General features: G+C 46.2%; 1 protein-coding gene across 1 annotated transcript; it reads left to right on the forward strand.

Moving 5' to 3' along the window:
- Positions 1-1,399: 1,399 nt before the first annotated feature.
- Positions 1,400-22,815, forward strand: Apobec3b (apolipoprotein B mRNA editing enzyme catalytic subunit 3B). Its single transcript, XM_051189385.1, has 8 exons — positions 1,400-1,685; positions 9,197-9,353; positions 10,671-10,950; positions 11,035-11,149; positions 19,881-20,046; positions 21,027-21,285; positions 21,538-21,647; positions 21,931-22,815. Exons 1-8 carry the CDS (start codon positions 1,600-1,602, stop codon positions 21,994-21,996), a joined length of 1,239 nt encoding a protein of 412 aa, XP_051045342.1. The 5' UTR covers positions 1,400-1,599; the 3' UTR covers positions 21,997-22,815.
- The last annotated feature ends 260 nt before the right edge of the window (positions 22,816-23,075 follow it).

Consider the following 23,075-nt stretch of genomic DNA (forward strand, 5'->3'; position numbering starts at 1 on the left):
GGCCTGTCCCTCTCTGTCTTTTGATAAGATATACAATGACTCCAGAGATGTCCTTGGAGTTACAATCTATTGGGAAAACTGGAAACTGCTTAGTTGCACAAGGGGCTCAGTGTATGTCCTTTCCCTATTCTTGGGGGCTTCTAGTGAAGGACTGGGACTGTTTGACTGAGCCTCTTCCTAGTGCCTGTGTGTTTAGCCTAAGAAATTACTACATTCTCCTACAATAGTTTTACCATCTTGTATTCTCCTTGCCAATGTCTGAGTGGTCCATTTTCTCCACATCCTTCCCAGCATCTGTTTATATCACTCATTTTTACTTTAACCAATGAATTTAAAGTGATATTATGAGGTTGTTTTGTTTTGCTTTGTTTGTTTGTTTGTTTATTTGTTTAAAGACAAGATTTCTCTATGTATCCTTGGCTGTCCTGGAACTTACAAGATCCACCTGCTTCTGCCTCCCAAGTGCTGGGATTAAAGTAATGAGCTGGAGTTTTTACTACCGTGTCTTCTGACTCCTGGGAACCTGGGCTTGGTACATTTTCTGACTCCACTTTTGCTATATTTTCTTTTTAAATGTGTCTACTTCTGATTGAAGTATTAATTCCCATTAATGCTGTTATATTGTGTCCATTGTTTTCCATGGCAAGTTCAACTAGTCAGTCTGCTTTGCACAAAGGTAGGACAGACATCCTCCAGGTGGGGGCGCTGTGATACTTTCTCATTTCAGGACAGCTGGCTACTAAGCCCAGAGCCTCTGTGGCGAGCACCGATTCACCTGCACAGACATGTATCCATGGTCGATTATCTGACCCCATGTCCTCCAAAGAACTCTGAATGAACCTTAATAACCAGAAGCGTTCACGTGCTTCATTTTCTTGGTCCACACTGCCACCCCTGAGAGCCAGGTCTGTGAGAACAGCAAGCTCGTTCATCTTTGAGCATCAGTCTTCCTCATCTGCAGGGACAAATAGGAAACGAGCTTGAATCACGGGCTCTAATGCCAGTCCATCCACCTGCAGCTGTCTGACCCTGAGCCATCAATGACCCATCTGAGCTTGTGTCCCCGTCGATTCCAGGCTCGCTCTACACCTGGGAAATTAGAGATGAAGGGCGCCAAAATCTAAGCGCACAATCAAAAACCCAAAGCTTTGACTGTCCCCTCCCGTCCTGAATCGAGAGGAAAGAACCCAGAAGTCCCACCCAGAATTCACGCCTCCTTCACACCCTTGGTTCAGCTGGCAGCTACCGCTCCAAGCACTCTGGCACAGCCTGGGTTGAGTCGGTTGGATGGAGAAGCCTGGGGCTACCCTAGAGGTGTCTGTTCTGCCCCTCAAAGAGCTTGGCACTTGCCTCCCTCTGCCATCAGTTACTTTCTCTTTCTCTTTGTGATCCCCTCGGGCTGCTGTGAGAAGCAGATCTCTGCCATGCCAGCGGACAGAGGGTAGGAGGGAAGGTGGGAAGGAGCCTGCTGGGCTCAATCGCCCAGAGCCCTCCCATTCCGGGAGCTGAAGCAGGAAGAGGGTGGGGCCTTTATTCACATGGCCCAGGAGTTCACTCGCACTTCTGGGGTCTCCCAAAACCAGTGCCTGTACACAGGAAATGCAACCCCAGACCGAGGGGCCGAGAACTGGAATGGATTCAGCCTGCATGGGATGCTGCCATCGCAAACCCTATTCACCGATCAGGTATGGTTGACCCGGTTACTCCAAGATTTCCTCTGCAGTCTCTTCCTGGCAGCCCCCATTGTTTTATGTGCTGAGCCTCTTCTCCAGGTCCCCAGGCCTGAGGCTCCTCTCTGTCTCCATGACCCTCTGTAGCTCCCACTCTCCTCCAGGGTCCTTGGTCTGAGCCACTGGGGTAGCCTCATAGCTGCTTCTACACTGGCCCACTGCACCCCTCTCTACCCATGTTACTTCCTGTTAAAACTCCTCCTCAGGCTGCAGCTGCTCCTCTATGGGTCTTCCTGCTCGTCCTGTGCTGGGCGTCAGAATTTAAAGAAAAGTCCATGGAAGCAGACTTTGAACTATCCTGTTTGGAACACTTTCCATGGATGGTTTGGCTATCCATGCTGTTCTAACCCAACCTCGGGGGATTCTGGGAAAAGAGGAGATGCTCTCTGAGACGAAGTGAATTACCTTTCCAGAAGTAGCCCCCCGGGAAAGAAAGAGTGAAAAGAGAAGACCCCCAAAACATCCACTGCCTGGATGGTCACCGTGACCTCACACAACACCATTCAGAAAACTGAGAAAAAGAATAGGGACAGGATTGGCACTGGAGACATGGGTCAGCAGTTAAGAACATTCGTTGCCTTCCACAGAGGACCCAAGTTCAGTTCCCAGCAAACACGTGGTATGGCTCACAACCACCTGCATCTCCAACTCCAGGGGATCCAAGGTCCTCTCTGAACCTGCAGACATCCCAGTATGCACATATTAACACACAACACATATACACACATACACATATAGCAATGTCAAGGGGCATGAGCATTGTATGTATGTATGTATGTATGTATGTATGTATATGCAAATGATAGCCCCTACTCCCACAGGTGACCCTGTCACTGATTTCTAGCCCCTCTCCTCTGGTACTTTTGATCTTGATTAAAGAATTCTTTGCACAGATCATGTGCAAAGTGGGAGGTAGAGGCCCAGTGTATTGCTAAGAAAGTGGGGCAGGAATGAGAGTGGTCAGCAACCGGTGACCCCTGGCCTCCTGCACCCCAAGCAGCCGTGTGTGTGTGTGTGTGTGTGTGTGTGTGTCTGTGTGTATGTATGTGTGGCATGTGTGAGTGGTGTGTGTGTGTGATGTATGTGTGTCTGTGGTGTGTCTGTGTGTATGTCTGTGTAGTATGTGTGTGTGTATGGTGTGTGTATGGGTATGGTGTGTGTGTGTATGTATGTGTGGTATGTGTGAGTGGTGTGTGATGTATGTGTGTGGGTGGTGTGTATGTGTGGTATGTCTGTGGTGTCTGTGTGTGTCTGTGTGTATGTATGTGTGGCATGTGTGAGTGGTGTGTGTGTGATGTATGTGTGTCTGTGGTGTGTCTGTGTGTATGTCTGTGTAGTATGTGTGTGTGTATGGTGTGTGTATGGGTATGGTGTGTGTGTGTGGTGTGTGTGTGGTGTGTCTGTGTGTATGTATGTGTGGTATGTGTGAGTGGTGTGTGATGTATGTGTGTGGGTGGTGTGTGTGTGTGGTATGTCTGTGGTGTCTGTGTGTATGTATGTGTGGCATGTGTGAGTGGTGTGTGTGTGATGTATGTGTGTCTGTGGTGTGTCTGTGTGTATGTATGTCTGTGTGTATGTCTGTGTAGTATGTGTGTGTGTGTATGGTGTGTGTATGGGTATGGTGTGTGTGTGTGGTGTGTCTGTGTGTATGTATGTGTGGTGTGTGTATGGGTATGGTGTGTGTAAGTGATGTGTGTATGATGTATGTGTGTCTGTGGTGTGTCTGTGTGTGTCTGTGTATGTCTGTGTGTATGTGTGTGTATGGGTATGGTGTGTATGGGTGGTGTGTGTGTGGTGTGTCTGTGTGTATGTATGTGTGGTGTGTGTTTGGGTATGGTGTGTGTGAGTGGTGTGTGTGTGATGTATGTGTGTGTAGTATGGGGGGTTGTGTGTGTGTATGGGAGGGGTGTAGGCTCTCAAGGTTAGTACTTTTTTTTCTTTTTTTATTATTTAATATTTTTTTCTTATTTTACATACCAATCCCAGTTCCCTCTCCCTCCATCCTCCCATGCCCCCATCCCATCCCCACTCCCCAGGGAGGGTGAGACCGTCCATGGGAGATCATCAAAATCTGTCAAGTCATTTGAGGTAGAGCCTAGGCCCAGCCCCATGTCTCTAGGCTAAGGGAATATCCCTCCATAGGGAATGGGCTCCCCAGAAGTCCATTTGTGCACTAGGGATACATCCTGATTCCACTGCCAGAGGCCCCATAGACTGCCCAGTCATTCTAGCTGACACCCATGTTCAGGGGGCCTGGTTTGGTCCTAGGTTGGTTCCCCAGCTGTCAGACTGGAGTCCATGAGTTCCTACTTGCTCAGGTCAGCTGTGGGTTTCTCCATACTGGTCTTGACCCCTTTGTTCGTCATTCCTCCCTCTCTGAAACTGGATTCCAGGAGTTTGGCTCAGTGCTTAGTTGTGCATCTCTGCTTCTGCTTCCATCAGCTACTGGAGGAGGGCTGTAGGATGGCATTTAAGGTAGTCATCATTCTCATTATAGGGGAAGGGCATTTAAGGTAGCCTCTCCACTATTGCTTAGATTCCTAGTTGGGGGTCATCCTTTGGATCTCTGTACTATTCCCTAGTGACAGATTTCTCTTTAAACGTATGATGGCTCCCTCTATTGATGTGTCTCTTTTCTTGCTCTCCTCTATTCATCTCCCATTCAATCTTCCTAATCCCTCAAATTCTCCTCCCCCTCCTCTTCCCTCCTCTTTCTCCTACCTCCCTCCCTCCTCCTCCCATGCTCCCAATTTGTTCAGGGGCTCTTGTCCCTTTCCCCTTCACTGGGGAAACTTGTATGTCTCTCTTATGGTCCTCCTTGTTTCCTAGCTTCTCTGGAGATGTGGATTGTATTCTGGTAAACCTTTGCTCTGTACCTAATATCCATATATGAATGAGTACATACCCATGTTTGTCTTTCTGTGACTGGGTTACCTTACTCAGGATGGTTTCTTCTAGTTCCATCCATTTGCCTGTGAATTTCCAGATTCCATTGTTTTTTTTTTTTCCACTGAGTAGTACTCCATTGTGTAAATGTACCACATTGTCTCCATCCATTCTTTGGTTGAGGGGCATCTAGGTTGCTTCCAGGTTCTGGCTATTACAAATAATGCTGCTGTGAACATAGTTGAACAGATGTCCTTGTTATATGAATGTGCATCTTTTGAGTATATGCCTAAGAGTGGAATTGCTGGATCTTGAGGTAGATTAGTTCCCATTTTCCAGATGAACCACCATATTGATTTCCAAAATGGCTGTATGAGTTTGTACTGCCACCAGCAGTGGAGGAGTGTTCTCCACCCCCTCTCCAGCATAAACTCTAGTTGGTGTTTTTAATTTTAGCTATTCTGACAGGTGTAAGATGGTATCTCAGAGTTGTTTTGATTTGCATTTCCCTGATGGCTAAGGATCTTGAGCAATTTCTTAAGTGTCTTTCAGCCATTTTAGATTCCTCTATTGAGAATTCTCTGTTTAGTTCTGTACCCCAATTTTTAATTTAATTTTTTGGTATTTTGGTGACTAGCTTCTTGAGTTCTTTGTATATTTTAGAAATCAGCCCTCTGTCAAATGTGGGGTTGGTGAAGATTTTTTCCCGTTCTGTGGGCTGTGGTTTTTGTCTTGTTAACTGTGTCTTTTGCCTTACATAAGCTTCTCAGTTTCAGGAGGTCCCATTTATTAATTGTTGATCTCAGTATCTGTGTTACTGGTGTTATGTTCAGGAAGCGGTCTCCCGTGCCATTTCATTCAAGGGTATCTCCCACTTTCTCTTCTTAGAAGTTCAGTGTGGCTGGATTTATGTTGAGGTCTTTGATCCATTTGAGCATAAGTTTTGTGCATGGCGATAGATATGAATCTATCTGCAATCTTCTATGTGTCTATATCTAGTTATGCCAGCATCATTTGTTGAAGATGCTTTCTTTTTTCCATTACATAGTTTTAGCTTGTCAAAAATCAGGTGTTCCTAGATGTGTGGGTTTAATATCAGGGTCTTCAATTCAATTCCATTGATCTACCTGTCTGTTTTTGTGCCAATACCAAGCTGTTTTCATTTCTATAGCTCTATAATAGAGCTTGAAGTCAGGGATGGTGATGCCTCTAGAAGTTCCCTTGTTGTACAGGGTTGTTTTAGCTCTCCTGGATGTTTTGTTTTTCCATATAAAGTTGAGTATTGTCCTTTCAAGGTTTGTGAAGAATTGTGGGATTTTGATGGGGACTGCATTGAATCTGTAGATTGCTTTTGGCAAAATTGCCATTTTTACATATTGATCCTACCTATCCAAGAGCATGGGAGATCTTTCCATTTCCTGGTATCTTCTTTAATTTCTTTCTTTAATGAGTCAAAGTTCTCATCATGTAGGTCTTTTACTTATTTGGTAAGCATTACCCCAAGATATCTTATGTTGTTTGTGGCTATTGTAAAGAGTGATGTTTCTCTGATTTCTTCCTCAGCTCCTTTATTGTCTGTATATAGTAGGGCTACTGAGTTTTTTTTAGTTAATCTTGTATCCTGCCCACTTTGCTGAAGGTGTTTATCAGCTATATGTGAGTTCCCTGGTAGAATTCTTTTTTTTAATAAAGATTTATTTATTTATTATATATTTATTATATACATATATAATATTCTGCCTGCATATATGCTTGCACACCAGAAGAGGGCACCAGATCACATTACAGATGGTTGTGAGCCACGGCCATGTGGCTGCTGGGAATTGAACTCAGGATCTCTGAAAGAGTAGCCAGTGCTCTTAACCTCAGAGCCATCTCTCCAGCCCCTCCCTGGTAGAATTCTTTGAGTCACTTATGTAAACTATCATATGATCTGCAAATAGTGAAAGTTTTACTTTTCCAATTTGTATCCCCTTGATCTGCTTTTGTTGCCTCATTGCTCTAGCAAGAACTTCAAGTACAATATTGAAGAGATATTGAGAGAGTGGAGAGCCTTGTCTTGTTCCTGATTTTAGAGGAATTGCATTGAGTTTCTCTCCATTTAGTTTGATGTTGGTATCGGTTTGCTGTATATTGCCTTTATTACGTTTAGGTATGTTCCTGTTATCCCTGATCTCTCCAACACCCTTATCATGATTGGGGTTTGAATTTTGTCAAAGGCTTTTTCAGCATCTAGTGAGATGATCCTTTTCAGTTTGTTTGTGTGATGGATTACATTGATCGATTTCCAAATGTTGAACCATGCCTGCATCTCTGGGATGAAGTCCACTTAATCATGGTGGATGATTTTTCTGATGTGTTCTTGGATTCGATTTGCCAGTGTTTTTGCATCAATGTTCATGAGGGAGATTGGTCTGTAGTTCTCTATCTTAGTTGTGTCTTTGTGTGGTTTGTGTACCAAGGTAATTGTAGCCTCATAAAAGGAGTTTGGCAATGAACCTTCTGCTTCTATTGTGTGGAACAATTTGAGGAGTATTGGCTCTTTTTATTTCTGGTAGAATTCTGCACTGAAACCATCTGGCCCTGAACTTTTTTTGGTTGGGAGACTTTTGATGACAGCTTCTATTTCATTAAATTGCTGATCTGTTCTTGATTTAATTTTGTTAAGTGATATCTATTCAGAAAAGTGTCCATTTCCTTAAATTTTTGAATTTTGTGGAGTACAGGTTTTCAAAGTATGACCTGGTGATTCTCTAGATTTCCAGTGTCTATTGTTATGTCCCCCTTTTTATTTCTGATTTTGTTAATTTGCATGTTCCTGCTTAATCATCTACCTGTCCCATACTGTTGTGTGTGTGTGTGTTTAGAAAATTCACCTTTCCCTAAACAACTTTATTCCATCTAGTAATGGGTAGGCCTGTATAGAGCAATTGCCAGAATTGGACTCAGCAAGGCATATCCCAGAAAAGCATGTCTTTAATCTTGCCAGCCATTATTCTTTCCACACTCTGAGTTCCTGAAGCCAGGGTTAGGCACTTGTCTGATAATAGCCTTGGCCCATGTGCGGCCTTATAACCAGGCAGGGATGTCACCTCTCCTCTCAGCGACAGAGATAAGACTCATTAAATCTGGGTCTTCCAGCCCTTTATTCTACAGGCTGTTGACTATGACAGGGTCCAGCCTGATGCTCTCCTCCCACCATGACTTAAGTTTAGAAAGTTCACATCTGTATTCTTGCTCCTCAAGATTAAATGAAAGGATGTTTGGCTTAAAGTGTGGCTACTGGATGTCTTGACCCTTAAGACCAAATTATAGGATGTTTGACGTAGAGCATGGCTACTAGGTGTTTTGAGTATTAAGTAGGTAACTACGTTTGTTTGTTCCTTGTATCATGGTAAGGAAGTCTTTTGACCTCCCCTTTAGACTGGGGTACATAAGTACTGTGAGTAATAAACTTGGGGCACCTGCAGTATTCACTGAGTGTCCCGACTCTATCTTCTGTCTCTTTCTTTTCTCAATCTTCATTCCCTCTTTCAGGTATGTTTGAACATGTCATCGTCAGCTGAACCTGACAGGTCTCCCTGTCCTAACATCTTGGACCAGCTGCCCAACCAGCTTCTCTTTCCCTCCCTGCTCTGTGATAGGGAGCTCTGCCTCCTGTGTTTTGGGATTTTGTGGTGGTGGCATTGGGGGTGGTAATTTGGCTGCTTTCAAGATTTTTTTTTTTCAGAAAGGATTTTGCTATGATGCCCTGGCTAGCCTGCCACTCTCTATATAGACCAAACAGGATTGGATCTTGGAATAATTCCCCTGTTCCTGTTCCCCAAAGGCTATAGTTACAAGCTTGGGCTTTCCCTGTCTATTAAATGGGAACGTGTCTTGCAGGGTCATGGAAGGACTTAGTGAGTTCTGACCCAAGAAATGCTGAGACAGTAGATTGTCTATATGAAGTCAGAAATTTCTCTGACAGTGTTTCTGTGTGTGTGAGGAGTTCTATATGTGTGCGCACATCTGGAAGCCAGAGGTTGATGTCAAGTGTCTTCCTCAGTTTCCCTACCTTTTTTTTTTTTTTTTTAAACTAGTGTCTTTCACTGAAACAAGCTGTGGATCCCTGATGGCCAACCAATGAGCTCCTGGGATCCTCCTGTCTCCGCGTTACCCCATCTCTGGGGTTATTGGCTTTTATATCTGCTCTGAGAACGGGGACTTGTGTGCAAGTGTTACTGACTGAGTCATTACTCCAATATCATTTCCTTCATTTTTAAAACCTCCATACCCTTCAGGGGTGTCAAATCAGGAAGGAGCTGGGTTGAAATGCCAAAAGTTATTACTCATGGATGGCAGAGTTTTGTGCTTTACATATTGTCAGGTAGGGCTCCACTGGAAGGATCAGCACTGGGGCATGGGTTGGAGGGCACCTCTCTGGCAGCTCTCCTCTCCCCCACCTTCCTGCTTGGAAAGACTACAGTACTTGTCAAAGGTTGAGGGAAGGCGGTGTCTCAGGCCTCCAGGGGCCTTGTTCTGCTTGGAGTCACTCAGGGCACATTCTGCAATTTCTGTTTTCTCTTTTGTGCCCGCAGAAACCCGATAAAGATGTTATATCAAAGAACATTCTACTTCCACTTTAAGAATCTCCACTATGCCAATGGTCGAAATAATACCTTCTTGTGCTACGAAGTGAACAGAGTACAATGTGATGAGCTTGTCCCCCTTTGCCAAGGGGTCTTTAGAAAAGAGGTATTAGGGTTGGGGATGGGGTGCAATCCAGTTGGTAGACTGTTTACCTAACATGCATGGAGGCCTGGATTTAATCCTTGGAGCACAGAAAATCCAGGCATAGAGGCTCATACTTGTAATCCTAGCACTTAGGAAGTGAAGGCAGGAAGTCCAGGACTTCAAGATCATCCTTGGTTATGTAGAGTTTGAGGCCAGCTTGGGCTATCATGTCTAAACCAACAAATCAATAGTAAATAAATGAATACCAAGAGGCTGCAGAGGGGTGCCACAAAAACATGAGGACCAGAGTTCAGATCCCAGGCATCCATGTGAAAGCTGGGCACACATAGAGCGCAGCTATAATCCCAGCCAGTAGGAAGCAGAGCCAGGGAAGCTCCACAGCAAGCCTGCTCTCTGGGCTGGCTGAATCATAGAGTCCTAGGTACAGTAGGGGAGTCTGCCTCAAGCTGGAGAGTAAATGAGAAAACATCCAGTGTAAATTTCTAGCCTCCACATGTACACGGTCCAGCACACACACACACCAAGAACAAAAACAAAACCTAAATAGATTGGTCAGGCTCTTCTCAGAACAGGCAGGAGCTCATCCCATTGAATATAGAATGATTGATTAATGTGGCTGGGCATGGCAGTGCACACTTCTAGTTCTAGCCGTCAGGAGACAGAGGCAGGTGAGTATCTGTGAGTTCAAGGTCAGCCTGGTCTACATAATCAGTTCCAGGCCATTCATAGTTACACAGTAAAACCTTGTCTCAATAATAATAATAATAATAAGTTGTGGCACATGCCTTTAATCCCAGCATCTAGAAGGGAGAGGCAGACTGATCTCTGAGTTCAAGGCCATGCTGATCTACAGAGCTAGTTCCAGGACAGCCAAGGCTACACAGAGAAACCCTGTCTCAAAAAAAAAAAAAAAAAAAAAAAAAAAAAAAGATAAATAAATAAATAATAAACAATTTTAGATTCAACAAAACAACGTAGGTTGTGCACATGCTGTAAATGTTAGTCAGATGAGCCACATTTCGAGACTCAGGAGCTGCCCTTGGCCAGCTAAGGGGACATGTCAACCCAGCACATATGGCAGATGATATCCAGCTGTGCCCTGTGGACCTGGCTACAGCAAGGTCAGAGTGCTACTGAGAGAGGCCAGGGAGATGCAGAACAGATGTGGGGTTGGTAGGTAAAGCAAGAATGGCGAGGGATGCAAGCTTAAGGAAGGAGGATGGGAGGGACAGTGACAAAGAACAGTCAAGTGCCAGAAGCCCTGTCCCTGCCCAGTCCACCCCTCCACCTCATCATGCCTTCCCCTTTCTTTCCCAGAGCAGTCACCTCCATGCTGAAGTGTGCTTCCTCTCCTGGTTCCACACCCAAGTACTGGAAGTGTTGCCCCCTGGTGAAAGGTACAGCATCACCTGGTATGTGTCCTGGAGCCCCTGCAATAAGTGTGCAGAGAAAGTGGCCTGGTTCCTGGACACACATAGCAACCTGAGCCTGGCCATCTTCAGCTCCCGCCTCTACTATTTTTGGAAGCCAGACTACCAGGACAAGCTTCGCAGGTTGAATCAGGCAGGAGCCCACATGGCTGCCATGGACTTCCCAGGTGAGGGCTGGGCATCAGGGCTACAGGAGGGACTGTGGAGAGTCCTGCTGGCCCCTGACTACCTTCTCTCCTCTTCTATCTCAGAATTTAAAAAGTGTTGGGACAAATTTGTGGACAATGATGGCAAGTCATTCAGGCCTTGGAAGAGACTTAAAATAAATTTTAGGTCCCAGGATTCCAGGCTTCGGAAGATTCTCAGGTGAGGGGCTTCCTCATGCCTGCCCACCTCCCTTCTTTTTCCTCCTAGACCTCCTCTTTCTCTGGGGCATCCTTACCCACAAGACCCTTCCCACCCCTTAACATGGTTTCCCCATTATATCACAAATCTAGCTGCTAAATGGAAGCGAATTGGTGTATGAATAGGCATGGAGATGGGAAGGTAAAGAAACTCCAACAAGGCATCCTTGAGGAGCTGGAGTGATGGTTCAGCAGTTGAACCCAGAGGTCCTGGGTTCAATGCCCAGCATCCACATGGCTGCTCACAATTCTAACTCCAGTTCCAGGTACCCTCACACAGATATATATACACATAGAAAAAAAAAATTTTTAAGTCAGCTGCTGGGCAGTAGTGGCACATGCCTTTAAACCCAGCACTCAGGAGGCAGAAGCAGGCAGATCTCTGAGTTTGAGGCCAGCCTGGTCTACAGAGTGCATTCCAGAACAGCTAGCACTACATAGAGGAACCCTGCCTCATAAAACAAAACAAAGGCGGCCTGGGTGCTCAGAGAGGAAGGAAGAGGCTGTCAGATCTCCCAGCTGCCATGACATCACCCTCCACATGCTAAGCCAGCCCAATATGCTCTCTCCAGGTCCAAGAGGTTGACAGGTGGTTTTCTTCTGAGGCTCCCTGGCTTGTAGATGGTGCCTTCTTGTTGGGTCTCTGTGTGCTGTGTGGTCCTTGTTTCCTAGGGTCCCTCTGTCCAAATCCCCTCTTCCTGTAAGGCTTGGATTAGGACCTGCCTAAGAGGGTCCATTCTGAATCCTGATGCTTAAGGCCTTGAACTCAAGGCTCCTCACAGAAGAGGATTTTTTTTGTGGATGGGAAGTGCAGAGTCCTTACTATGATTGTCAGCACCCAGGAGAATCCCTGACACCCTCTTCCATCGAGACCTTACTACACCCTGGAGCTTTTCCCACTCTGTCACTCTGTCAAATATCTGTCTAGTGTCTCCCTGAGGTCAAGTTCTGGGTGGGGTGCAGGTGAGCCATGGGGACTGAACATCAAGGAATGTTGGAATATATACTTCCATCAGAGGCTGGGGAGAGGGGGCTGAGGAACAAGATGGGCAAGAGTAGAAGCAGGCTGGTAAGATGGCTCAGTGGATAAGGGTGCTTATCATGCAAGCCTGTAACATGAGTTTGATTACTGATTCCTGGAATCCACATACAGGAGAAAGGAGAGAAAAAATTACAGAGTTGCCCTCTGACCTCCAGATTTAGGCCATGGCAGATATACACCTATATCATACACATACATGCACACACATACACACACACACACACACACACACACACACACACACAAAAAAATGATAATAATAATAATAATACAATTAAATACTTTTTTATTTTAGTTTTTAAGAGTAGAAGGCTGACCAAGAGGAACAGCCAGGGAATGCATGTCTGGCACTGGGCAGGAGGCAGGTGTTTTGGGGAAGCTCAGGGAGCATGCTGACAGACAGACTGGCCAGGGACAATAGCCCTTGGTGTTCCCTGCCATTTCATAGCACCATGAGAAGCAAGAGCTCAGCTTGACCCAGATGACTCCAGGCATACAGACAGAGGCAGTGTTACAATGAGGTCACCGTGTGGTACCCAGAGTTCCATCTTCCTTTGAGCTGTTGGCATGTCATTTGAAGGCAACATCCAGAGGTCCTCTGGCTGGGTTAGCATGTCTGCCTTCCAAATCTCCCCCAAGGGAAGAGGTACAGAGGGGCCCTGATGTAGCCCCAAGTTCCACTGCCCCCATCACCAATGTTGTCCCTCATGAGCTAGACTGTGTCTTTCTTGTGTTGAAAGATGCTTAGACCTGTGCTTGAGACCTGCCCCCAGGTGTCCAGCAGCAGCCTGAGCCTGGCAGGCTCCCCTGGCGGCATGTCTGTTTTCTGTCCAACACTGTGCCTCTCAAGGCCAGAAACCTGGGAATTCTCCAGGGAGAAGCCAGGGTTCTACCCTTTGATGTGGGACTCGCCTGGAGCCTTTTGGATAAGCTGCCAGTATACCGATGGTGGAATCTTCCTTGGAAGTGGGCTCCAGGACATTAGGACAGTGCCTCTAATCTTGTCTGAGCTTCTGTTATTGTCAGGAATGGAGCCAGGGCTGGACAGAGGCTGAGAGTGGGGCGGGGGACGGAGGGCAACTGTAGGGACAAGGCCGCTGAGACTGTGGGTCTTGTGAGAGCCAGGCCCTTAGGTGACATCCTTCACAGAATGTTCTTTGTATTTTCTAATCTGAGCATCCTTGGTTGGGACTTGCCAAAGCAGGCAGGCAGCTTCAGGAATGTGAACTTGAAGTCCATGTCCTTGTATCTTAGACCTGGCAGGGCTTGGGGGGAGCCACCTCCTCCCTAACCCCTACTCCTGCGACTTTCCTGAGAACAATGGGGGCCACAGAAGCAGCAGCTGGAGGAGGAGGGATCACACTCCAGCAGTGTTCTTAATTTGCTGTGTGACCTCTAAAGACAGTCAGTTTCAGCCTCTCTGTGGGCTTGAGAACGGTTTTGAGATGTCAGAGCCGTGATGCCTCTTCCCCCTCCCCCATTCCTGTATTGTTGGTGTAGCAGGTAGGGCAGAGGTGCTAACTTCTCCAGGGCTGGAGGTGAACTCCACACCAAGTGACTGTTAGGGGTGAGTGAAGAGGGCTCCGTCTGCCCTTCCCCCTTCCCAATCCTGCTCTTTACCCACTTCCCTTTCGGAGTTTACTTCCTCTTTCCTTTAGGATCCCTGCATGGGGAGATCTGTCCCCATCCTAGACTGTGCCAAGTCAGAGGACAACAGGAAGGAGGGTGAGCCTGAGACTGAGCCAGCCTAACTGCCCTGGGCCCTCCTGTTCCGGGGTGGGACCTGTAGATAACTATCAGGGTCTCCGAGACAGAGCCTACTGGGCAGGAAGCCCCAGGACCCAAGGACCAACCTGCCCAAGATACCCCACAGGGTGCCCCAGGACAAGTATGTGGGAGGCTTGAAAAAAGACAATATTGACAGGCAGGGCCTAAGGAGATTAAAAACAGGAGGACCGGCAGAGACCCTGGTAGGAATGGGTGAGTCACAAACAGATGTTTTAAGAGCCCAGTCACAAACCAAGGACTTCCCCAAGGCCACAGGTGGCCTCGAGAGAGGGGAAAGGACCAGGTATCTGTTTTGTATCCCCTCTTGCCCCAGATCCTGCTTCTTCAGAAGCCCCCACTGTTTCCCCAGTCCTGTGCTCCTAGGAGTTTAGTCTTAAATGTTTAAATATATATTTACATTTTTAAATCGATGTACAAAATAATGGATTTGATTGTGGCATTTTCACAAATGTATATCATGATTGGCGTGCATGTGTGTGTGTGTGCGCGCGCGCACACACACACACACACACACACCAATGACTTCTAGTTCCCTCTCCTGCTGATCCTTCCTCACCACAGAGTCTCCAAGCTCTTACTTACACCACACACACACACACACACACACACACACACACACACACACGGTTTCATTTCTGTTTTCTGTCTAATCTGGCTTATTTCCTTCATATCATGGTCTCCAATTCCATCCATTTTCCTGAAAAGCATATGTGTTCCCCTTCATGGCTGAGTAAAGCCCATCATGTTTATAGGCTCTGTTTTCTTCGTCCATATATCTGTTGATGGACACACCCAGGCTGGCCCCATATTTTAGCTTTTGTGGGTGTTAGAATAAACGTGGATGTGCAGGTGCCTTGTGTCGTGGGGACTTTAAGTCTTCCATTTCTAGGACCCATGTCTGGGCCCCATGATATTCTAAGTCTTGATTGTTTGTGCAACCTCCATGCTGTTGCATAGTAACTGCACATTGGGGAGGGGCTTCTTTCTCTACGCCGTTTCCTCACCAACATTGGTTGTCATTTATTTTTTAATTTATTTTTGTTTAATTTTATTAGATAGTGTCTCACTGGGTAGCCCTGACTGGCCTCTAGCTTGCTGTAATCTTCCTGCCTCTTGATGCCCAAGTGCTGCGATTACAAGCATGAACTATTGCTGATTGATAAGGAAAAGCAATGTAGGTTATGTGCTGAGAGGCATGTTTATGTGTTCATGTGTGTGTGCATGTTGGGAATGACAGAGGAATGCTGGGTGGTCTCACTGAATGGGCTTCATGGGCTGGATAGCCAGTTCCCGTGATGTCCTGTACAAAGCTTCCCAGTGTTGGGATTGCAGGTTCAAACCTCTATAGTCAGCTTTTATACATGGGTGCTCAGGATCCAAACCAGATCCTCCTGCCTGCATGGCAAGCATTGCACCAACTTAGTGATCACCCCTATCCTCAGTGTAGTTGGGAGTTTCATTCCCCCCTCCTGTCAAGATGTTGAACATTTTTTTCGTCATGCATTTTTTTTTTTTTTTTTCAAGACAGGGGTGTTTTTTTTGTACCTCTGGCTGTCCTGGAATTCACTCTGTAGACCAGGCTGGCCTCAAACTCAGAGATCTGCCTGCCTCTGCCTCCTGAGTGCTGGGATTAAAACATGTACCACCACCTCCCAGCACCACCACTTGGCTCAATGTTTTTTGTTGTTGTTGGTTTTTGGGTTTTTTGTTTTGTTTTGGTTTGGTTTTTTGTTTTGTTTTGTTCTTTTAGTTCTTTATTCTCTATATATTAATTCCTTGTTAGATGTATGACTGGCAGATTATCTCCCATTCTATAAAAGAGTCTCAACCCATTTTTGTGTTGTGTTTGTATATGGGTAAATGGGTACATGTGTGCCAAGGAGAACATGTGGAGGTCAGAGGTCAACTTGTGACAGTTGGTTTACTCATTACACCACATGAGTGTGTGTGGCTTTCCCTCTAAGGGCACATGCACACACAGACACACACACTGGGCACACGTGCCTTCAGGTACCTTGGGGAAAAGCCTGGCTCTTCAAGAGCTACAAGTTAAGAGAAAGAAAAGAACAGTGAGGAGGCAAAATTCCCCAGTCCTTACACAGTGCACCAAACGCTAAAATGCCACATGGGGATGGCACACACATACAGAGTCTCATATAAATAAAAAATGAATAAAAAAAATTTTAGAAGACCTGCCTATGCTCACAGGTCTTTTGTTTTTGTTTTTTCTTTGTTTTTTGTTTGTTTGTTTTGTTTTTTGTTTGTTTGTTTGTTTTGTTTTTGTGTGTGTGACAGGGTGTCTCTGTGTAGCTCTGGCTGTCCTGGAACTCACTCTAGACCAGGCTAGCCTTAAACTCAGAGATTCATCTGCCTCTGCCTCCCAAATGCTGGGATTAAAGGTCTGTCCCCTACCCCCATCTCTGCTGCAGACCTTTAATCCTAGTACCAATAAATGGATCTCAATGAGCTCAAGGCTAATCTGCACTACATGGGGAGTTTTAGGTTAGCTGGAGCTACACTGCAAGACCCTGTTTTTCAGAACAAAAGATCTGCCTGGTGGGCACAGGCAAGAATGGGCATAAGTAGATTATGGGCCCTTTGAGGAGAGAGCTTAAACCCTTGAGTGGTTCACTGTTGGAATAAGGCTGCTTTCCCAACACCATCAGCACTTTTGGATGTTGTAAGACCCCATCAGAGAGAGCCCAAGAGAGCCCATCCTCTCTGAGCTCTGGCTGCCCTTTTTGTCCCTTTATCGTCCTTGGTTTAGGTTCATAAGCTTTGGCTGTTGAATACACTGAAGGATAGTTCCTGCAGGCTGTTTATGTGCTCCTAATATACAAAGTTCCTGTATGTTGCTGGTCTGTTTGTCATGTGGAATTATGTGTGCATTCATGCATACATGTGCCCCTGCCCATACTTCTTGGGAAGGGGAGGAGCTTGGTTTCACATGAGTGTGAGGATAACAGAATGTTACCTTCCAGCAAGATCTGGGTCAAGATAAGAAAAGCTTGGGGACTGCAAAGAGCACTCAGTGGTTAAAAGTACAAACTGCTCTTGCAGAGGAACTCCACACACAGGTAGTTCATAATTGCCTGTAACTCCAGTTTCAGGAAATCTGACACCATCTTCCGGCCTCTGTCGGCATCTGCACACATGTGCACATACCCACCTCCCCCCACCCAGCCTCCACATAATTAGAGATGAAGACTAAAATCTTTTTGTTGTTGTTTTTGAGACCAGGTTTCATTGTGCAGCCCTGGCTCTCCTGGAACTCCCTGTGTAGACCAGGCTGGCCTCGAACTCACAGAGATCTGCCTGCCTCTGCCTCCCTAGTGCTTGGATTAAATTGTGTGTTACTACTGCCCAGCTTAAAATCCTTTTTAAAAGAAAAAAAATATGTCATTGATCTTGGACAATGAACTTAACCCTAGGCAGGAAGTGGGGGTACACAGGGGCAAAAAAAAAAAACATTATACATTAACCTGTATTTGCAGTTTTGCATACAAAAGGCATGTGGTCTCGTCCCGTTTCCCCCCCCCCCCCATTCCCCAACCCCCAATGTTCATGCGGCGACTTTCTCCTGGAGAACCAGGCAGGATGAGGATGCTGGAATGGAGACTGACTGTTGGGTCTCATGATTGGAGACTGCCCAGATCACATGGCATCTTCGTAGTATTTCTCAGACAGACACCTCAGGATTGTCCCCCATATCTGCCGTCTTGAGGATCAGGCCTTCCTTGCCTGGGATTTGAGATGGGATGTTGGCCCTAGATTTAACATTTATCCAATTGCTTCCCCTTCAGCAGGCCCATTTTTCTTTCTGAGAAGTTAGTTGGATGGGTTAAGAATCTCGTCGAATTTTAAATGTGGTGAGGTTTTTGTTATTTGATTTTTGTTTGATTTTTATGATTTGGTTTTGTTGTTGTTTTCCTTTGGGTTTTTTGTTTTCTTTTCCTTTCTTTCTTTCTTTCTTTCTTTTTTTTTTTTTTTTTTTTTTCCTTTGTTTGTTTTTCAAGACAGCATTTCTCTGTATAACAGCCCTGGCTGTCCTGTAACTCACTGTGTAGATCAAGTTGGCCTCAAACTCACAGAAATCTGCCTATTTGCCTACCTCTGACTCTTTAGTGCTAGGATTAAAGGTGTTCGAGACCATGCCCTGCTCATGTGGTAAAGTTTTGTGTGTGTTGAGAAAGAGACAGAGAGAGAGAGACAGAGAGAGAGAGAAAGAGAGAGATGAACATTTTGCCTGCACTTATATAAGTGCACTTGCATATACCGCCTGTAGAGGGCAGAAGAGGGTATCAGATGCCTTGGAACTGGAGTTACCGAAAGCTGCTAGCCACTATTTGGGTGCTGGGAACTAAACTTGTGTCCTTTGCAAGAACATCATGTACTCTTAACCACTGAGCCACCTGGAGCCCTTCAGATGGCCCTATAGCCCCAACATGTGGTGAGCTTGAGTAGATTTGAATCTTGACAGAGATGCATGGAAGACAGAAAATAGGGAATCACTGAACACTTGAAAAGTATAGGGTGAGGAATATGGCTCATGAGGTATGAGTATTTGCTTTGCAAGCCTGAAGACTAGATTTCAAAATTCCAGTACCCATGTGAAAAGAGTCGGGCAAAGCTGAATGTGTTTATAGTCTAGCCTTGGGTGTCAAAATGACCAGGTCCCAGGAGCTTACTGGCCAGCCAGCCTAAACTAAATGAGGACCTCCCAGTTCAGTGGGGGCAGCAGATAAAAATAGCCAGTGTCCTGCTCTGGCCCCTCATGGGCACACATAGGTGTACCAAACATACAGAAAAGGAGAAGACAGCCAGGCTGTAGTGGTGTATGTACACCTTTAATTCCAGCACTTGGCAGGTGTATCTTTGTGAGTCTGAGGCCAGCCTGATCTGCAGAGCATTCCAGAACAGCTAGGACTGTTACACAGAGAAACCCTGTCTTTAAAAAAAAAACAAAAACAAAAACCAAAGGGGCACTGGTGGCTCATACTTTTAATCCCAGCACTCAGAAGGCAGAGGCAGGTGGATCTCTGAGTTCAAGGCCACCCTGGCCTACAGAGTTAGTTCCAGGACAGGCTCAAAAGCAATACAGAAAAACCCTGTCAAACAAACAAACAAACCAAAGGGAGAAAAAAAAGAAAGAAAGAAAGAAAGAAAGAAGGAAAGAAAAGGAGAAGATGCACAATACTCTGGAGGCCCAGATCTCCTGGTGTGGGATTCATAGTTTGGTCTTCACACAGGGAGTTAAATGCCTTTAGAGTCTGAAAGTCAAATTTGTTCCAGTTTAAAAGAAAGCACCATTGTAGTAAGTAAAAAAGGACAGAGGATGACTATGACATGAAGGGACATGATGGGACTATGGGCTTCACAAAGCCCCCCACCCCCCATGGAAGGTAAAGTTGAAGGCCCTACCTGGTCTATAGAGCCAGTTCCAGGATAGCCAAGGCTACACAGTTTATCTCATAAAACAATAACAACAAAAATATGTCTTGGGCTGGCAAGATGTCAAACTAGGGAAATGTGCTGCCAACCGGATGAGCACATGGTAGAAGGAAGAAGGAGGGGACCAGGTCCTGCAAGCTAACCTCTGACCCACATACGTGTTATGACACTCATCCATGCATAGTTGCCCATGTGCACCACCCAGAATTAATAAATAGATAAATAAATTAAAGCATTTTCTGAAATGGTTCAACATGACCCTCATTCCTAAATGCCATGCACAGGGAGTGTAGAGGCAGCAAAGGTGTAAGGGAGAATTAGCTCCTGATATACTTTGCCTCAGAGTTGGGTTAAGGCTAGGCTGAGCCCAGAGGTCACATTTCATACCTTCATTTGTTTGTTTCTTGTACAGAAGCCCAGTGAGTCTGCTGAGAGAAGACATATTCTATTTGCAGTATAACAATAGACACCGGGTTGAGCCAGTCCAGCATCGCTATTACCAAAGGAAGACCTATCTATGCTACCAGCTGGAGCAGCACAATGACCAACAGCCACTCAAAGGCTGCCTGCAAAACAAGGTGCCAGATAGGTCCTCAGAGCCAGATGGAGAGGCAGCCAGGGACTCCCCCTCTCCAACACATCATATACTGTGAGGGTCCCAATTTTCACTACCCCCCCATACTGGAACTTGGTCTTTTGTTGTTGTTTTTGCTTTTCAAGACAGGATTTCTCTGTGGCTTTGGAGCCTGTTCTGAGACTAGCTCTTGTAGACCAGGCTGGTCTCAAACTCACAGAGATCAACCTGCCTCTGCCTCCCAGTGCTGGGATTAAAGGCCTGCGCTACCACCGCCCAGCAGAACTCAATCATTCTTGGTGGCCCTGGTTCTTTCCAGGTTCCCTGTATAGCACACTCCTCCTGCCACCCATGGTGCACTCAATGTTTTTCTGTGGAGCTTTGGAGTGAGCCTGTCCTTGAACTCACTCTGTAGACCAGGCCACTACGGCCAGGCTGCACTCGGATGTTTGATTTCCCTCCCAGTTTTGCTTTTTTACTGCCTTGGAGAAACAATGTACTGCACACAGTGGCCTCTTCACTGCCTGATTACAACATCTGTGAAAAACTTGTCAGAGCCGGGTGATGGTGGCACACGCCTTTAATCCCAGCACTCGGGAGGCAGAGGCAGGCAGATCTCTGAGTTTGAGGCCAGCCTGGTCTACAGAGCGAGTTCCAGGGCAGGCTCCAAAGCTACAGAGAAACCCTGTCTTGAAAAAACCAAAAGAAGAAAATCAAAACTCTTTGGGTTAGCATCCTGAAGTGAAGTCACTGCACTGGGAACCATGACTTGAATGCACCAACCATTTGCTGACCCCTTTCCTCTGGGCACTTCTGGGATCTTTGTCCAATTTAGAAAAGGCTGTGTGCTTTGTGATGTGGAGTTAGTGGGTAAAGCGCAGAAAGGAGAGGCTCTCCTTGTGCTAGGCAAGACTTTAGAAAATTCACACGATGTCTGGTTTCTGCCTTTCAACTTTTCCTTCTCTCTGCCTGGACTCCCCTCAGAAAGGTAAACACGCAGAAATCCTCTTCATTGATGAGATGCGTTCCTTGGAACTCGGCCAAATGCGAATCACGTGCTACCTCACATGGAGCCCCTGCCCGAACTGTGCCCAGGAACTGGCTGCATTCAAAATGGATCACCCAGACCTGGTTCTACACATCTACACCTCCCGTCTGTACTTCCACTGGAGGAGGCAGTACCAGGAGGGCCTGTGTTCTCTCTGGCGATCGGGGATCCAGGTGGACATCATGGACCTCCCGCGTAAGAAGGAACCACAGCCACCAGTGGGCAAAGGTTTCCCAGCTCCAGGAGGACTAGCCATGGCCAGAAGGATGGGGGAGACGCTGGGCAAGAAGGAAGGGTTCTGACCCTGCTGAGATCAAAGATTTGCCTCCACCCGGAAGGGCGGATTCTATCGAGAGAGTAATGCCCTGGGAGGGGAAGGTGGGAGGACGTAAGAGGAAGGCCTCTGCACGACCTGGGGCCTCACTGGCTACCCTCTTTCCATCTCAGAATTTACTGACTGCTGGATAAACTTTGTGAACTCCCAAAGTCCGTTCTGGCCGTGGAATAATCTGGAGAAAAACAGCTGGTGCATACAAAGACGGCTCCAGAGGATCAAGGTGAGAACCGCCCTGCTGTTCTCAGGCCCCGCCTCGTAGTACGACCCCGCCCTCTTACTGCAGGCCTTTTCTTCTGCAGAGTTCTTCCTCCTGTTGCCTGACTTCCTGCTATAGGCCCCGCCCCCTCTTTTCCTGTTCACTCTCCGCTTGCCTCTCTCTCTAGACGTCTTTTGTTCTCTCCCTCAGGCGCTCTCCTCAAATCTCTGTCCCTGTTCTTCCCTTGAACATCCCTGTTGCCTCTTTCCTCACACCCATTGGCACAACATAATTTCTCTCTCAACAGTCCCGGGGTCTGCAAGATTTGACGAATGACCTTGGAAATTTACAACTTGGACCCCCATTGTCCTGAATGGCAAAAAGAGATTCAATAGTCTCGAGCGTATCTTCCAGCTTCCACCCCAACGCCAAGTCTAGAAGACCTTGCTCTTCTATTTCTATTGCCGTTTTTTGTTTGTTTGTTTTGTTGTTTGTTTGTTTCTTGGGACAGGGTCTCACTGTGTAGCTTGCTTCTAGACTAGTCTGGCCTGAAACTCATAGAGATCCACCTGTCTCTGCCTTCTGAGTGCTGGCATTAAATCATGCCCCACCATTCCAGAACTTGCCTTCCTTTTATTCTCATTTTTCTTTCTTTTTTTTTTTTTTTTTTTTTTCATCGATAGGTGCTTAATTTTGTAATTGAAAATTTTAAGTTGGGCTGGGCATGGTGGCTTAGACCTCTCTGAGAGTTAGAGGCCAGCCTGATCTACATATCAAGCTCCAGGACTACACAAAGAAACCCAGTCTCGATAAAAATAAATAAATAAAAAGGAAGAAGAAAACAATTAAGTTGGGCATGATGGGTCATGTCTGTAATTCAACACTTGAGAGGTTGAGGCAGGGGAATTGCCGCAAGTTTGAGACCAGCCTGGTCTACAGAGTGAGTTCCAAAACAGGCTCCAAAGCTACAGAGAAACCTTGTCTCAAAAAACCAAAAAGAAAAAAAAGAGCATCACCTGTTCATATTCACTATGTTCTCTTTTAAAAGGGCCATGCCCTCCCTCTCTTCCTTTCTCTCCCTCCCCTCTCTCTGCCCCTCTTTCCTCTCTCCCACTGCTCCTGTCCCTGGAGGCCAGTCTCCCCCATCCCCTCCCCTTTTTTATGATTCCTTTCCCTAATAAAAAACCCCTCTGCTTGAACCATGTTGCATAGTGTCTTTCTCCTGAGCACATTTTTTAAATTACAACACCCTGTCCCTTCCAAAGTCTGTTATGTGTCTAAATAAACAGACTTGATGCTGTACCATGGTAATCCTATGTACTGCAGAGGTTGAGACAGAAGGATCTAAGCTGAAATCAAAGCACCTGGATAATCTAGGAAGATGTGTCTGCAGCCAGAAAACAGAAATGAATACTGGCGCTCCGCTGACTTCGAATTTCCCTCTTAATCTAG

This window comes from Phodopus roborovskii, unplaced genomic scaffold (assembly GCF_943737965.1).
Source record: "Phodopus roborovskii unplaced genomic scaffold, PHOROB, whole genome shotgun sequence".
NCBI lineage: Eukaryota > Metazoa > Chordata > Mammalia > Rodentia > Cricetidae > Phodopus > Phodopus roborovskii.

What these genes read in the sequence shown, in the direction of transcription:
- Apobec3b (XM_051189385.1), top strand. Translation starts at nt 1,600, where the DNA reads ATGCAACCCCAGACCGAGGGGCCGAGAACTGGAATGGATTCAGCCTGC. An exon ending in AAGGGGTCTTTAGAAAAGAG is followed by an intron (nt 9,354 to 10,670) that starts GTATTAGGGTTG and finishes TTTCTTTCCCAG; the next exon opens with AGCAGTCACCTCCATGCTGA. An exon ending in GGCTGCCATGGACTTCCCAG is followed by an intron (nt 10,951 to 11,034) that starts GTGAGGGCTGGG and finishes CTTCTATCTCAG; the next exon opens with AATTTAAAAAGTGTTGGGAC.